Genomic DNA, 16,746 nt, shown 5'->3' with positions numbered 1-16,746 from the left:
GCTATGAATAATTTACTTTCAACTTTTGAGAAACGTTCTAGCGCTGCCCACAAAAATTGGAAGATTGATTTATGGAAAGGAGAAGAGAACAGCAATTTAATGCAGGCATTATTGTTTAGGAGAGGCAAAACCTCCCTTACGTTTTTTGTACAAACTTGGACGTGTTCTGTAAAAGCAAAGCAAAAAATTCACTTGTAGAAAAACCCCTCCAGATTTCATTGCAGTCGATGCAAAAGCTTTTCTGTTTCCAGTGGCGAAAACCCATCACTTTTATCTGAGTTGCTACCAAGAGACCGCAGCGGCAGGTCATACCCCAGTGTGACCCCCCCCCCTTTCTCTGGCAGCCGATCGTAAACAGATTCTCTTAATAGACCACACACACACACACCCCGACATTGCCTTTTAAAGATTCTGCTCCTGAAGCCTGCTTTCGCCCAAGACGTCAAGACACTACACGTTCCCTGACTCAAGTGCTGCAACTGGACCCGACTCTGACATGCACAAAAATAAGGGAAACCACCTGTTTTATTTTACACTGCCAGCATAAAAAAAACAGACACAAAAAGAGGATGTTTTTTCTACTGTTTGCATGTTTGAGAGGCTTTTTTTTTAAAAAAAATTGTAACGTATTATGGTCTAAACAATGAAAAAAACATTTTGACACAAAGCAAAAACAAGCCGCCACCCCCCCCCCACCCTCTCATCCTGTACATCTTTTCTGTTTTTCCTTTGAGGTTGAAAACAAAGCAAAACCACCCTAACCCTAATCTTTCCCCTCCCTTCCCCAATTCCCCGAGGCCAAACTCAAGGGAAGCAGGAAATAAATAGGGTGGGCTGACCTGTAAATGGTTCATCTTTAAAATGTACATATGTGGAACATTTAATAAAGCCAGGGAAATGGATTTATAAACACGTGTTTTCATTCCAGAGAATCTAGTTTGGCAGCCAGAGAGGGGGAAAAACCTGGGTTTCAAACGCAGCTAGGTTCACCAAATTGGACTTGGTGCGGTTTTGAGAATCCATTTATTGAGCAAAGGTTGGCTTAAGACCAGGCACGCCTGCTAGTTTCTTGTTGCTTCTCATGCTTGTTTCCTAAGCTTAGTTCCCACTGTGGTTGTGAATTCGTCCATCCGCAGCGGACATTTTGAAGAGCACCTGAAGCTGCAGAGAAACCAGGAGAGCTGCCCTCCTGGAACTCTGCTCCCGCTCAGGAGCTGTGAAACCCAGGCAGATGGTAAGCAGGAAAGCACCTGATCACCTGCTGGTAAGTACTCTGGGCGTTATAACCCCCCCCCCCTCCTTCCCCCCCACCCCCATTTCCTCTTCAGATGAGGAAGGGACTCATATTTTATAAGATTTGAAAATACCGCCCTCTAGTGTTTCAGCATGGTCACTGGATACTCTTCCAACCTGTTGCCCTCTAGTGGCATAGCATGGTCACTGCAGCTCCCATAGATTTTGCTTTTTGATAAAAGGAGCACAGCTGCTAGTTTGTCCGCAGAGGGCATGTCTGAATCCTTCCATGTAGAAAACGGATCTCAAACTACGATCTCAAACTACCTACGTAGAAAATTTTCCATCTCAAAAAAGTAGAAAATGCTTTTCCCCCCCCTCCCCCCATGTTCCGGTAGGACCTACCAAAATTGTTTTAACCTCTAGGCTGGTTTGGAACTCTAGCTGTGCTAGCTGTTTTGGAAGGTTGAAAGATGATAAGATTTTACAGATGAGGAGCCCCCCCAAAAGTCCTGGGGGAAAAAAAAAACCCTCCTGAAACTGAAGCCTGTAGAAAATCTTTCACAGAGAAGAGTTGTAAATAGTCAAGCATCTTTATTAAAGAGCGGCTCCCCCAGGAGCGTCAAAACAGTATATAACAAAGGAATTGGGGTTCTGTCGTCAACAAGTAGAAAAAACTGGATTTTTTTCCGCTTCATTCGAAACCACTGCAAGGAAGAAAAAAGACCAGTCGGGTTAGCAGCAGGCAAAGGGCACAAAAGTCTGGACAAATGGTTGTTTCTAGAATCCAGGGGAGGGAGGAAGGGAAGGCCCTCACAGGGCTGGGCGAGCAGGAAGACCCCCAGAAGGCCAACCTCACCTGACAAGGTGAGCGATCTCCCAGTTGGTCTCCAAGGACAGGGGTCCTTCCACCTCCACGCCTTTCTCGGTGACGGTGGTGATCTCGTACTGAGGAGGGAGGACAGAGGGTAAGGGTCCGCCTTGGCGGTCTCAAGATTTCCACCTTCAAAGGGAGATGCCAGCCCCGACCGGGCTGCACTGGGGGTCAACCATATGCCTGCGGAAGGCCACCCCCCCCCTTACCCGGTTGAACGAGCGGGCGTCCCTGTAGTAGAGGATCTTCATGCACCGTTCGATGAGCGCTCGGGCCGCCTGGTGGGAGAGGCTGGGGGTCTTCTCCAGCGCCTCCCTCATTAACGGCTGCGACAGGGCAGAAGAAACGGAGGGGGCTCAACTGCACAGCCACACCCAGCCAGATTAAAAACTCAGCCCCGTGACTCGAACCCATCTCTGGCCGGCTGAATAAGCCACAAGTCGGCACCCCAACGCTTGAAAAATCTGCAAGACGGGGCACTAATCCCAAGAGAAGCCATGATGGCTTAGCCCAGTCGGGAGAGCCCAGTTGGCACCCGGGACCCCAACCTCCCTGGGTCAAAAATGCCAGCGAGCCTCCACCACCTCCTGCCGCACCTGTGCCACGTAGGACCCGTATCCGGTCGCCAACGAAGGAGCCTCGTACGCCACACCCAGCATGTCGACGTAGCCTAAGAAGCTGAGAGAGGAGATTGAGGGGGCTGCAACGGCCCGCCGTAGCTGAAGGCCCTCTGCCACCGGGAGAAGGCCACGGCGGGGAGGGTGGGAAGGGAAGGCCTGAGTTAAAAGCAGTTGGCTGATGAAAATCCAATTTATGTGCTGCTCGTCTCACTGTCGGGTGACGCTGAACGCAACATGGGACACAAAAAGAGGTCCTCGGGTTACGACTGCAACAGCCCAAGACGTTTGTGAGTTTTACCACCTTTCTTGCCACAGTTGTTAGGTAAATCACTGCAGCTAAGTCAGTAGCACTGGCTTTGCTTGTTGGAAGCTCGCAAGGGATCACGTAACCCCGGGACGCTTCGACCGTCATAAATCAGTTGCCAAGCGTCCGAATTTTGATCCCGTGACCATGGGGATGCTACAAGGGTGTGACAGTCACAAGCCTTTTTTCCCCCCTGTGCTGTTGTAACCTTGAACGGTCACTAAATAAGCCGTTGTTAAATGGAGGACTGCCTTAGCCAGCATTCTGCAAATGGGACTTTTGAGAAATATTCTCCATGAACCAGCCGGGGCACCGTCCCCCGGCTTTCTCCCCAACCCTCCGCTCCCGGCCTTACCCTTCCCCATGGGAATAGCCGCCGATGACCACGGTGTTCCAGAGGGGGTTCAACTTGGATCGGTGGTTGTACATGACCCGGGTCAGCCAGGAGTGAATGGCCTTCGGGCTGTAACTGTGCCCGTCGCCCAGAAGATCCTCGTCAATCCTGCAAGACACGGCGGTCCAGCTGAGACGCGGCTCTCCAAGGCCACCAACTGACCAGCTGGAAAATCGGCCCCTCTCACCATCCAGGCCCCTGGCGAAGGCATCGCCCAAGGGGGAGAAGGCAGCCCCACGAAGAGGGTCAAGAGCGAGCTTTTCAGCTCCTCCTCTCCTCGTTTACAAGGCAAATCCAGGGGGCGAAGGAGCCGTCTGGGACCCCCGAATGCCGGCCACGGGTCGCCCAGCCACTTACACCATCTGCTCCAGGACCTGCTTGAGGTACTGGAAGTCGGCGTAGTCCCCCGAGGCGCCCAGCACGGTGCTGTCGTTGACCTTCATGATCCGGGAGAGGTTGCGGAATCGGGCCAGGGAGCCGTAGGAGCCCAGCGTGTCGGCCGCGATCATCACCCCGCCCTCGAACTTCAGGCCCAGGACGGAGGTGCCTGTCACCATCGGGCTCCTGGATGGGGGGAGGAAGAGAGGTAAGAAGGAAGATGGGACGGTAGGTAGGATGGGTAGATAAGATGGGGACAGGGAGGGAGGGAGATGATAGGTAGAGGAATAGATAAATAGAAAACAGATGGAAAGAAGGAAGGGAAGGGAGTGAGGAAGGAATAACAAAGTTGGGAGGGATCTTAGAGGTCTTCTAGTCCAACCCCCTGCTTGAACAGAAGACCCTGCCCCAATTCAGACAAATGCTTGTCCAATCTCTTCTTCAAAACCTCCAGGGAGGAGGGAGGGAGGGAGGGAGAGGTGGGTGTCTTGTCAATTCCTACAAGGGGGGGCTGGAGATCTGGATGACCCTTCCCTGCATGCTGGGAGAGGATCATGCCCCCCCAATTGCTGATCCAGAAGACATAGGAACCCCCCACCCCCCCACCCTCACACCCCCTTTGAATCCCACCAAAGCTTCCTCCAGTCCCATCGGGGCTGCTCCTTTGCAATGCCTGCGGTCGAGCTTCCCTAGGTAGGGGCAGTCTACCTTTGGACTCACGCTCCAGGATATGGGGTGTGTGTGTGTGGGGGGGCTTAATTAAAAGCTGGGGGGGCCGTTACCGATAAAACGAGGGAAAGCCCCCCTTCCACCTCACCCACCCACCCCTGAGCCACGAGGTGGGGTGTTGGACTACAACTCCCATCCCATCTATGGAGGAAACTGTAGTCCAGCGCAGAGGCAGACCCTCATTTACCCCCCTCCCCCTCGTGACGTCATTCACCGGCGGTATCCCCGTGGGAAGGGGCTTCCCCTGCCGCTCCTCCCCTCCCCCAGCCTCACAGAGTCCGCTTGGAGTCCTGGCTTTGGGCCCCGGAGAGCTGGGTCGGGCTGCCCAGTGGGAAGAGCTTCCCCGGGGCGGGACCCCCGGCCCAGAGCAGCGAAGGCAGCGGCGGCATCGCGGGACCCTCCATCTTCCTTCCCTGAACGGCGGCAGCTTAGTCACGGCGCAGGAAGAGGCGGCGGACGGAGCATGCGCAGCAGCTCCAGGACGCGGCGCGGGACGCCTCTAAATTGTCCCAGCGGCGTTCCGTAGTCGACGCCGCCATGTTGGATGTGGCGGATATGAGGTAAAGCAACTTTTTTTTTTTACTTGCGGGGAAGTTTCGCGGATGGGGGTAAGAAACGGGGAAGCCAAGTCAGGTTTCGAGAAGCCCCGTTACGAATTTGTTCGGGGGGGGGGAAGGAGAAACTTATCCGTCAGAGGACGCCATCTTGAGCGTGGCTCTGCCTCTGGGGAAAAAAGCACTTCCGGGTCAGGGGGCGCGGGGCTTCCCGCAGAGGGCAGCTGCCCATTTCCAGGAAGGCGAATTGTTTTTGCAAATTGTTTTGCGAATGTTTGTGCCCGAGAATGAATGCAACAATTAAATGTGTTTGTGGAACGTCAAACGGGAGGAAGGAAGCCTCGCCTGGGCAACTGCATAGCGTTGCAAGTGAGCAGCAGCAATAATGGGGGCATGGAGCACGTGTGAACGCCCCCAATTCGCTTTATGCGGTGCAAAGCAGCTATAAAGTTTGTCTCGGTTATCTACTTGCTGGGAAAGCCCAGGCTCAGCCGGGTGGGGGGACTTCAGGCCAGCCCCAAGCTAGGATTGATACATTATTATTAACTGTATTTGCAAAAATGCAAAGAACATTGAGAAATGAGGCTCTCGTGCCAAAGGGGAACTGAATTACCCTTTGATGCAAACCGTCCAAAGTGGCAGGAACATTGAGTTGCTTGGTCAGATTGGGTGGGCAAGGGAGAGACGAATAAATTCAGTAACAAACTAGTTTTAAAACCTATTTTGTGTTATTGGCAGCAGAATGGAAGGGATGTTGGAGGTTTTTCTCATCTAGTCCAACCCTCTGCTCAGGCAGGAAACTCTATCCTATTTCAGACAAATGGTTGTCCAATCTCTTCTTAAAACTTCGACTGTTGGAGCACCCACAACTTCAACATTTGTGGGCAGCTGTTTTGTGGGAGGTCACCTAACCCTCTTGGAGGGCTGTAGACAATAGGGAATGAAGCAGGCTGTGGTTTCCTCCACCTGTTTTCAAGATCATGAGAAAGGTGAGAATAAGCAGCATGGAAATATTGGTGAGTGAGCAATGGATGATGTGGGCAGAAGGAGATAGGAAAGTGGCATCACTTTTACTGACCCACTAAGCCAATTGTGTTGTTTTTTCTGCTTTGCTTGGGAAAAAAGCAGCCTTTTGCAACACTGCCAATCTCTTTCCAGATGCTTCCACTTCAGAGCAGCAGCCGGAAACCAAAATATGACCTTGGCTTGCTTGTTGCTTGTTCACATTCCTGCTCCCTCTCCAGGCTGTTGAGCTCCTTCATCTTTCATTGAAAAAGCAGCCCTTCAGCCCTCCAAAGTCCATTCTTTATGCATGTTTTTTTCCACCGCTTTTCACCAGCAGAAAAGAAAGTGACAGCTTGCTGATCTGATTCAATCTAACAAGCTCCCGGTCACCCAGCAGAGAACATAATTGAGGTGACCCATTTGGGAGAGTGATGTGCCACCCTGAATTCCTTGGTGGATGTGGAAGAAGGGAAGCAGGATTTTATTTGGGCTGCTTGATTCAAGGTACAAATGGCTGGAGAGACGATGGGGTGCTGTTCCACTAGAGGGGAAAAAATTTGGGTGCCCCTTGCAGCAATTCCACAGAGCTGCTTTGACCTTTAAAAGCTCCACGTACAAAGTGGAGATTTTAAAAAAAAATTTAGAGGCAGCAGGGAAACATTAAATGACAAAATAGATCACATTTTGCAAGCATGCAGTAAATAAACATCTTGCAATACGCAGAACATGCATTTGCAAACATGCAGTAAATAAACATATTTGCAAGGAGTTTGCAACAGAAATGCTGTGCATGAAACTTAAATCAAGATACCCCCAATTTGTAATCAGGATGTATCAAGCCAGCCAGGCGGGGGAGAGTTAATCTTCTCCAGTTGCTTCTGTCCTCTGCAGAAGTTCAAGACTTCAATACGAGCCTTTGTTATGGATGGCTGAGTGATCAGAAAGAAACTGGAGTTTCCTCTTAGACCTGGCATTGTTCTGCAAAGCTGCTGAAAGCACAATGGATTCAGGATCTATGCCGCCTTTGTTTCACTTCACTTACCAAAACAAACAGAAGGTGGGAAGATTTTTTTTTTCTCCAACCTTGAATGAATCCAACTGGAGGTGCCTCTATATTGATCCATTATATGCCATCAAGTCACTGTCAGTAGTGACATACAGATATCATTCTTACTTGACTTGAAAAAAGACGTTTAGGACAAGAGGTGCAGAAAAATCATATTTATAAAATACAGCAGATAAATCAAATCTACTAAAACAGTGGGAGAAACTGTCTTTAAGAGGGATATATGACCCAAAACCTTTTATTTATTTATATTTATTAAATTTATTTGTCACCCATTCTCACCGTCTTGACTGCTGGCAGCAGCAAGCTAACAGGTGCTTAATTTCTTGTCTTTGGCAAAGAAAGCTGCTTATGGTGAGAAGTGGGACACAGGGCTCTCCTTGAGGGATGCCAAAATGGGTGGGATTGGTTCTGCCTCCAGGTGTCAGCTGTCACCACACACAAGTCAAGCTGTGGGTGTTGTATTCTGGGAGGAAAGAGAGGCTGTAAAGCAGAGGGCTTCAGAGGAAGCTTGGGGAGTTGTCAAGATGAAGAAAGCTGTTCTAAATTTTGGGTAGTGCTGGGTAGACTCTTCCCCCTGTTGGTTACTCCGGATTATGGACCAGATGGGAACCATTGACCATACTGGACCACGCACCACTTGGGCACATGGATCATAATGGGCGAAGTGCCAGTTGGGCACCATGGACCAGTTAGGCATCATTGTCCATGCTGGACCAAGGATCAATTGGGCACCATGGACCATGCTGGACCATGGATTAGATGGGGACCATGGGCCAGTTGGGCACCAGAGTTGCCGTGCCTCATACTGTTGGCAGCTCCCATCTCTGGAGACCTGGTAGGATGGAAGCCAGAGTCCCAACTAAAGGCAACCGGGGAGAATGGGACTTGGGATCCCATACAGGATCCACCCAGGATGGCAGCGGAGCCTGGGGGTGGGGGGGTGGGGGCTTCTCTGCTTCCAATTAATGCAATTAAGGGTTTCCCAGCATCCCCGTTGCTAGGGAGGAGGCGGCCTCCGCTCCCGGTCGCTAGGGCTCCCGGCCCCGCCCGTCCGGAAGGGAAGGCTGCGGGGCGGGAGAGGGGCGTGCCCCGGCGCCGCGGGCCGCGCCAATGAGGAGCGGAGGGGGCGTGGCCGCGGCGCGGGCTCAGGTAACAGGTTGCGCCCGCCCGGGGCGGCGGCCAGAAGCGGCGCGCAGGCAGAGGCGAGAAGGCGGTGAGTGGGGCGGTGGGTTCCCCTCCCCGGGGCTCCGCTGCCTTCCGGGGCTTCCCCGCCGTCCGGATAGCCAGCGGCGCCCCCGAGTGCCCTGCGGGGCGCGCGTGTGTGTGTGTGTCTGTGCAAAGAGGGTCTCGCCTCCCTTTGGCCCCCCCTTTGGCATCTTCTTCCCTCCAGGACTACACCGCCCATCGTCCCCCTCAGCCCCGTCCTCTCCTGCCGAGCTGGACTGCAGCTCCCGTGGTCGCCTTCGCTCTGCAAGCAGGGCAAAAAAGCCAGCTTGGCATCTCTCTCCCCCCCCCCCCCCACACACACACAAACTCCCAGCCCTTGGACTGGCTGGGCAGGGGGTCCGAGCCAGCCCCGGGGTGTGTGTCTGTGTGTGTGTGTGTGTGTGTCCCGGAAAGGCACGTGGGGGCTTGCAGGTCTGTGACTTACCCTCCTCCCCTCTGCCCGGGAAACGGCCCCCCCTTTGCTCAGGGGGAGGGAAGCCCTCTGAATGCAGTGGGGGGGCTTTGGGGGGGGCGGAGGGAAGAAGGAAAATGCAGGGCAGGAAAGATCCGTAGTCTCAAAGACGTTCCCCCGACCCTTGCAGATAACGTGGACTGCAATCCCCACCATCCCCAGCTAACCTTCCTCCGAAGTTCCATCTGCAGGGAGGGGCCCTTCTCCTCTCTCTCCCTTAAGCCCACCCCTCCGCACCCCAGCCTGACCCGGCGGCGGCGGATGCGCTCTTTTATAGCTGATTGTAGGAATTCGCAGGTTTTTAAATACCTTCCTGGGCTTCCCTCCCCCTCCCCCAACCTTTACACTCAGCTTCTGGTTTCTTTTTACACCTGCAAGGTCAGCCGGAGTGAAACTGGAGTAAAGGGGAAAACTCCAGGCTGAAGAGCAATTTTCCTCCCCCTTTGCGGGTTGTGTATGTGTCTTTGTCTCTCACTGCGATAGAGACTTGATTGACTCTCCCTTGGTGGTTGTCAAATCCTGTTTGCAGACAAGGGAGACAGCAGAACTTAATCATTTGCTGGAGTGGCCAGATAAGAATCTGGGCGACTACCACAATTCAGGCAGGGCAAGCAATAGAGAAAGTCCTCTACTTATGGCCAAAGTTTTAGGACCGGAATTCTGTTGTTAAGCAAGGCAGTTGTTGAGTGAGTTTGACTTTCCTTATTGGAGAAGTCCCAAAGGGTTTTCCCGCGACGCTGCAACTCTCAGAAATACATAGCTCCCCCCCCACATCACTAATCAAATGGACGTAAGTTGAGGACCACCTGTATTGATTTGGCTCCATCCTGTGGGGAGGGGGGCTTTGGGGGGGAGGGGGTTCCCCAGGTCCCAGTTTTTGAGCCCCCTGGAAGCTAAACGTTCGTTGCTCTCTCACAGCCCTGCATTTCTGAGCTTCTGGCCTTATGGAGAGGGAAGTGAGCTGCACTCTGCGCTTGCTCTGGAATCCTCTTGTTTGCTTTACCTGCACTGTTGCCGCCTTTGACTTCCTGTTGCGTCTTTAACAAGTGTCTGCCTGCTAAGGCAGGGTACCAGCGCCTGTCCGCCTGTCGTCGGAAGGATGGATTGTGGCCCAGCGAGGGCTTTGGTCACCGGGCTGGCCCTGCCAGTTACGGGTGCAGATGCTGCGCTTCGTTCTGGGCGACACCTGCTACATGGTGTGAAGGCTCTTATTTGCAACCCTCTGCTTAAACAACCCGGCGTCCTTTCTCTTAACGTTGGTTTATTCCTCGGCCCAGCTCTCCAAAAAGATTTGAAGAAAAGTTTTAAAACTTTTACCTCCCCGTTTAAGGAAAGGGACAAGCAGCTGCAAATCTCCCTCTGGATTTTGTTTGGGGATTATTATTTTTTCTTCGAATAATCCAAAAATGATTTGCTGTCCCTTGCCTTCAGCCGATCTTTGCCTCGGTTGGTGCCGTTCCCTGCCTGGTGCCAGTTAGGCTTCTCTCCCCCCTCCCAGACCCCCAATTTATCTAGGTGGGATTTCTAGAGATTAAATCTGGTGGGGGAATGGGCTTTTCCAGAGGCTGGTGACCTCTGATCCCAACCAGCAAGGGGGCGGGGGGGGGGGTGAGAGATGCCAGAACTGGAATGCAAGATAACCTGGAAAAGACTTTCCCAGGCTTTTCTGGAAACATTTGGGCTGGGGTTTGTGTGTGTATGTATGTGCTACATTCCTGGTGCTCTGGGCTGTGGACTCTCGGGGTCCAGAGAGGTCATCTAGCTCAACCCCAGTTCTGGGTTAAAGGTCCGATTCAGACATCCCTCGGCTGAGTTTTTACTAGCAGTAGAGATCCTATTTGAGTAGCTTGTTCCTATTTTTTGCAACCGGACAGATTTTTCAATCTTTTTCCTCAACAAACCAGCCAAGTTACCTTTTCCAAAAATAAAAAAACCACTTTTGATATCTCTGGGATAATTCCCACTGTAATGAAGCCGGGACAGGATTAGAGCAGGCTTCATCGTGGTATCTGTTGTTATAAAAACAAAAAAAATCGAGAATTAATTCCGTTTTGCCGGCATAATCATGGCGAGATGAAACTAAACCCAACTGTGTTTGCTTGCATGGCCCGTTCTTGTGAATACAGACTGATTTCTATTGATTCTTTTTCCCCCTTTCCTTATTCCCCCCCCCCCCGCCCGCCCGGACCTGTTTGGCTGGTTTGTTTTTCCCTTCGAAGAAAGTTTTAAGTTTCTGTTGGAAAACACAAATTTAAAACCTATCCAGCCCACCACTGAAAAATTCCTGTTGACTTTTGATTCCTGGTTTTCAGGTTGGAACAGCGTGTGACCGCAATAAAGCACAGAAAAATGTTTTAATTGGAGTGCTGTGCTGTGGCCTCACAATAACCCCATGCGCACACAAGAGAAATGTTGAAGGGGGAAAAAAAACCAGCAGGATTATTTCTTTTTTCGCCTCCTCAAACCTCGAGAACCGCCAGATCCTCTTGATATTTTGGGGAGGGCCAGTTCTTGAGAAAACCTGTCTCCAGATGTCACGTTGTCTTGTGCAACTCCGAAGCCAAGTTCCTACTAGTACAACTTAGTTGATTAAGCTGAAGTGACTTGATTACAGCCCGGTTACCGCCCAACCCATGTTTTCCAACAGATTCTCATCCCGATTTCCTTATTTTGGGGGGCCAGAAGCGCTTCTGGGATGTTTTGGGGCGAAATGGAAATTCGAAGGCCGGAGAGTGAAGCCCTGGTCTCCAGGCAGAGCCTTGGGAAATCTTTTTAGGATTATTTCATTTATTTCAGGGCGCTGCGAGGCAGTGACGGCGGCTTCTTCCGCCCAAGTCTTCCTGGAGCACTTTGGGTGTTTGCATTCCAGGAGCCGAGCTGATGATTAACAAGAGCCTTGTCTGGGGAACAGCCAAGTGGAAATGAGTTGGTGATTCAGACCTTGTACCCATCGGGGTTAGCACGAGCCCAGGTTGGAAAATCTTGCACACACCAACACACACCCCAGCAGTGACTCGTGCTGCAATTGTTTTTTTTTTTTGGATCTGGCCTGGATCAAAAAGTGGATTGGTTTCGAGACATGTCCTGCTAAGCGCCAAGGGAGTTTGCTTCCCCCAGCGTGTGAACCCAGCTGTAGAGCCATTTGCAAGCCACTTTTTGGGGCTTATGTGTGAACCTAGCATGAGGTTGCAACAATTTGTGGTTTAGGTTCCCCAACTCTGCATCCAGCCTGGCTCCCAAACTCTGGATAAGGATGCTTTATTCAGATTGGGCATCCAAATCAGTGGATAGTTTGGGAGAGAGACCTGAATTGAGAGTGGAAAGTGGCATGCCAGCCAGCCAGCCATAACCTTTTCTTGCAACTCCAATACGTTTTCCTTTCCTCCCCAAATCCAGGACCTGGTTGTTGTTGTATTTTTGTATTATTCCACCCTTGTTGATTACCAGCCACTAATCTCCTCCCACAAGCCGTCTTTGATAACCAGGACCACACCTCCACACTCTTTAGCCCTGCTGGTTTGGTTTTGCAAATGAAGTTTCTAGCTCTCATGGAAAGGGTCCAAGTCCTGATTCTAACAATCAGGAATTTGGCGTTCTTCGCGCACCGGGGGCAGGGAGAGTCACAGGTGTCCCTGGCCCTTGGAGGTGCCAACTGCGGGGGCGCGGCTGCTGTTCACCCGGGACGCTGGGCCTTGCGCAAGAGAGGAAAGGTCATCCCGCATCGCCAGTTCCGTTCTGCCTGCTGCACCGGCTGGGTCAGTGAGCTCAGCTCAGCTCAGGTGTGGTGTTGGTATCGAGTTTCTCCACCGCGTCGAAGTGGCTTGGCCTTCCGGCACGCTGCCCACCATTTCAGGCCTTTGCAAGAATGCCAGCTTGCCAGAGGGTCTCCCCAAAAGTTCTCGCCGTGCCCGGTGGGCAGAATTCCTTTTTTAGGGAAGGGCAGCCCAGCCAGCAGCCTTGAAAAGCCAATTGTGAAATGAGGTTTTGTTTCAAAACGGGAAACAAGGAGTGCCAGGTTTTGGCCTGCTGTCTTCCAGCGGCGATTTTGCCAAATCTCTGGCGAAAGGCTGAGAGGGTCCCACAAAAACATCACACACACACACACACACACAGGCACATACTTTGTTGTCTGAATATGTACTCGGATATGTTCAGGAATTGGGGACTTGTGAGCCTTATACACAAGATAATCTGCCACAAGCCCCCTTAGGCAATTTTTGTGGAGGCTTTGTTCCTTTTTATTTTAAGGTTAATTGTTAACTTTAATTGGACGAACGGATCCTCCATGTACAGCAGCAGGGTATCTCTGGCTAGAAGGTGATTTCCTTGAAGGACTGCTGTTAATGTCTGCTTGTGGGATCCCCAAAAGCTTTATTCTGGCTATTAAGATGCCGGTGTTTTGTTTTGTTTGATCTCTGCATAATTTAGATATGTACAATTAATTGAGGCTGGGGGCTGTGGGGGGTGAGAAGACCCACCCAGCCAGGGGCCCATAAGCCGGAACCCAAATCTCTGCCTGAAAAAATTGAAATGTTCTGTTGTGGCAATTTGTTTCTTTGCGCGAGCGGTTTGTGTTGCCCTGTAGAGGAGTATAATAACAGGCTGTGGCTTATGGGCTTGGTTGGACACCTGGGGCTTTCTTCTCTCCCCAGGAGAGGATTGGTTTCCTAGGTTTTTGTGCTCCAGAGATTTGGGAGGCAACTTTTGACCTTACATCCGACATGCACCGGCATTTTATCGCACCTTCCACAGCCCCACACGACTGCAAGCACACATTCTCTGCAAAACGCAAAGCAACCCCCCCTCTTTGCGATTTAGAAATCCTGCTTGATGGCTGGAGAGAGGCTGGCTAAGTAAGCCAAAATGAATCCTGGTTTAATGTTGGCCAGGTTTCTAAACCACAAAGGGAAGCTTTGTGTTGGGCCTCACCAAATGCAATGTGTATGTTGGTGGCTACAAACCAGACTGGGCAGTGATATACATTTTTCTTTCTTTCTTTCTTTCTTTCTTTCTTTCTTTCTTTCTTTCTTTCTTTCTTTCTTTCTTTCTATCTATCTATCTATCTATCTATCTATCTATCTATATCTATCTATCTATCCATCCATCCATCCATCCATCCATCCATCCCCTTCCCGGGGACCCCAGTCAGGCCGGCAGGGGATGATGGGGTTGGTGGTGGCCAGAGAGGCCAGCAGGGTCCCCTGGGCACAGCGCCTAATCTGCAATGGAGTCTTTTTTCTCTCCCTTATCTGGCTTTCCCAGCTGTCCTGGCTCAGCCGATGGGAGGAAAGACAGATTGTCCTCCCTTCAGCCAGGGAAAAATGGACTCTGGAGGCCTCTGCCCCCCCATCTCCCGCCTCCCCCACTTATCCCCCCCTTCCACCCCCCCCCATAGGCAGCTGGCCTCGTCCCTGCGCTTGGCTGACCACCAGCCACGTCCTGAGCCAGGAACGCTGGGAGAGCAAAGGGGAGTGCCGAGTTCGAGTCCAACTCTCCTCACGGTTGCATTCAGATGAATGTTTCCAGAAGGAAACATGGCATCCCCGCAAGATCTGGTTGCCCGGCCCTCTGCGATGGGAGTGGAGGCGTAGGCTGCTCTTCCCCACGGAGGCTCCGTGCAGCTCTCCACTCTGCTCTGTCTCTCCCCATCCTGCCTCTCTTAACCTGCTGCTCTCTGGCTATTAGGCTCCCCGTCCCTTGGGTGATGGGAGTTGTAGTCCAACCAAGCTGGAAGGCAGTGGTTGAAAAAGCCGTCTTAGAGTAGCCTCCCTCCCTTCCTTGCTACCTTTCCTTTTCTCTCTTTCTCCTTCCCTCCCTCCCTCCCTTCTCATTCACACCTTCCTTCCTTCCTTCCTTCCTTCCTTCCTTCCTTCCTTCCTTCCTTCCTTCCTTCCCATTCACATCTCCTCCCTCCCTCATTCACTGATCCAGAAAAAAAAACCCAACCCAGAAATTTGAAGCCTCTCACTGTCCTTTCTCTCCGAAATCCTTCCTTCCTCCGCTCCGAACCTAGCTGCGGTCCACCCTGAGCTCCAGAGATGCTCTGTGATTCCCCCCTCCCCTTTTGCTTCAGCTGACCGTCTGGCCACAGGGTGGTGGTGGGGGAGGTGGCATCTCTGCCTCCTCCTCCTCCCTCCCTCCTTCCTCACTCTCACCTCTCTCTCCTCCTGGGGAGATTCCCATTTTATGCTTTTTCTCAGCGAAAGCTTCTGTGTTTCAGGGGTGGGGGTGGCAGGCTGTGGTCAAGGGGAGACCGGAGGGGGAGGGAGGCGGGAGGGGCAGGGAGAAGCCTACTCAGCCACGCCAAGGGCAGCCGGCCACCTTGATGTCCCCCCTCCCATGTTCTCCGGCGGTTGATTTCCTATTGCAAAAAAGTCAGGACCGAGACGCGGAGTTTGGAGTGGGGGTAGGGGGTAGGGTTGGCCCTGCAAACTTCTAGCCCCCAAGTGCTGAGCCCGTCCCTCCTTTGACGGAGGGGGTGTCCCTCACGAGGTTTTCCCCCTCCCACCCCGAAGCACAACTCTTCCCTGGACACTTTCCCTTTGCTGCACCAGCCGCAGTGAGTAAGAAGCCTTTCCTTGCTAGAGGCAGGCGTTGGGCTGTGTGTGTGTTTGTGTGTGTGTGTGCTGATCAGAGTGGGTTTCCTGCGGGAAGCCAGGGGGTCCTGAGGCTGTGGGGAGAGGGGCTCGCTGTGACAGTTGCAACAGCATTGCAGCATCCCTCGTCTTTTGCTGAGCTAGCCTTCTTTTAAAGCAACCTTCCTCTCTCCCTCCGGATTGCAAGGTGCCGATGATTTCTGCAGGCTTGTGTAGTCCCTATCCTCAGCCTTCCTTCCTTCCTTCCTTCCTTCCTTCCTTCCTTCCTTCCTTCCTTCCTTCCTTCCTTCCTTCCTTCCTTCCTTCCTGGCACGTTGAGGTCTCCAGCCCCTTCCTCGCCCTCCTCTTCAGCATCATCGCCGTTAGGGAGCCTAAACGTCCCATAAAACTGGCAAGGGGGGTGCAAATATAATGAGCGGTAATGATGCGAGAGAAATAAGCCAAAAAAGAGCGTTGCTCTCGCTGCCAGGGGTTTGAGAGCCAGTTTTCCCACTAGACGGGGCTTGGTCTCTTGGCCATAAAAGAAATTGGCAGCGCCTCCCAAGCGAGAGAAGAAATTGTGTTTGCCGTGCCTTCGCTCCGCACGCCTCCTTCCTTCCACGCTGGGCGTGGGGCTTCCAAGCCGCCTTGCAGCTTTTCAAGCTTGTGAAAAGCTGATTGTCAACCCGAGCGAAATGTTGTTGCCTCTCCTTCCGTTACTCCGCTTCCTCTTCCTAATGTTTGTGTGGGTGGGTGCGTGAGGAAGGCCTTGGGAGATGGAGCAGAGAGACACGTAGGGAGCAGTCAGATAAGAGACAGCGGAGCCCACAACTACACAATGGGCAGAGAATGATACTCAGAAGGGAGCCTCCCTCTCGGGCTGTATAGGAGAGGGAGAATTGTACTTTAAACCTTGCAGGACTCTGTTAAATGGAGCTTTATAATAAAGTGGAATTAGCTTATCTGGTCATATGTCAACGAAAGCCCGATCACCCAGGCCAGAAGTATCTTAAAGAAAATTAAAATCATGGCGATTGCACCAACGTTTGTCACGTTCTGATCTGCCTGGTCAGACTGTGAGTTTGAGATGTAGAAGCCGTGATTTCTATTTCAGACTTTCCACTTCCACCTTGTGAGGTTTGGAGAAGGAGCAGAATTCCTCTCCAGGATTTGTGGCTAAATGCACTTGTGTGTGTGTGTAATGTTGTGTGTGTTAAATAATCATCGGCCTTTCCACCCCACGAATGTCTTTACTAGCTTCCCTTGCCGCTGTGTGATGCAGATCGAAACAGCTTCATTCTCTCTCTGCCTTCTTCTCCCTTGTTCAGGATCC

General features: G+C 51.9%; 1 protein-coding gene across 1 annotated transcript; it reads right to left on the bottom strand.

Moving 5' to 3' along the window:
• Positions 1-1,806: 1,806 nt before the first annotated feature.
• Positions 1,807-4,993, bottom strand: PSMB4 (proteasome 20S subunit beta 4). Its single transcript, XM_081340749.1, has 7 exons — positions 4,806-4,993; positions 3,783-3,989; positions 3,387-3,533; positions 2,704-2,785; positions 2,317-2,433; positions 2,093-2,181; positions 1,807-1,940 (listed from the first exon to the last, which is right to left on the bottom strand). Exons 1-7 carry the CDS (start codon positions 4,934-4,936, stop codon positions 1,928-1,930), a joined length of 786 nt encoding a protein of 261 aa, XP_081196875.1. The 5' UTR covers positions 4,937-4,993; the 3' UTR covers positions 1,807-1,927.
• Positions 4,994-16,746: the final 11,753 nt, after the last annotated feature.

The sequence above is a fragment of the Vipera berus genome (assembly GCF_964194415.1).
Source record: "Vipera berus genome assembly, chromosome: 16".
Lineage (NCBI taxonomy): Eukaryota > Metazoa > Chordata > Lepidosauria > Squamata > Viperidae > Vipera > Vipera berus.
This window is presented reverse-complemented; position numbering and strand designations above follow the sequence as displayed.

What these genes read in the sequence shown, in the direction of transcription:
- PSMB4 (XM_081340749.1), bottom strand. Translation starts at nt 4,936, where the DNA reads ATGGAGGGTCCCGCGATGCCGCCGCTGCCTTCGCTGCTCTGGGCCGGG. An exon ending in CAGGACTCCAAGCGGACTCT is followed by an intron (nt 3,990 to 4,805) that starts GTGAGGCTGGGG and finishes CCCCCCATCCAG; the next exon opens with GAGCCCGATGGTGACAGGCA. An exon ending in CAGGTCCTGGAGCAGATGGT is followed by an intron (nt 3,534 to 3,782) that starts GTAAGTGGCTGG and finishes CGTGTCTTGCAG; the next exon opens with GATTGACGAGGATCTTCTGG.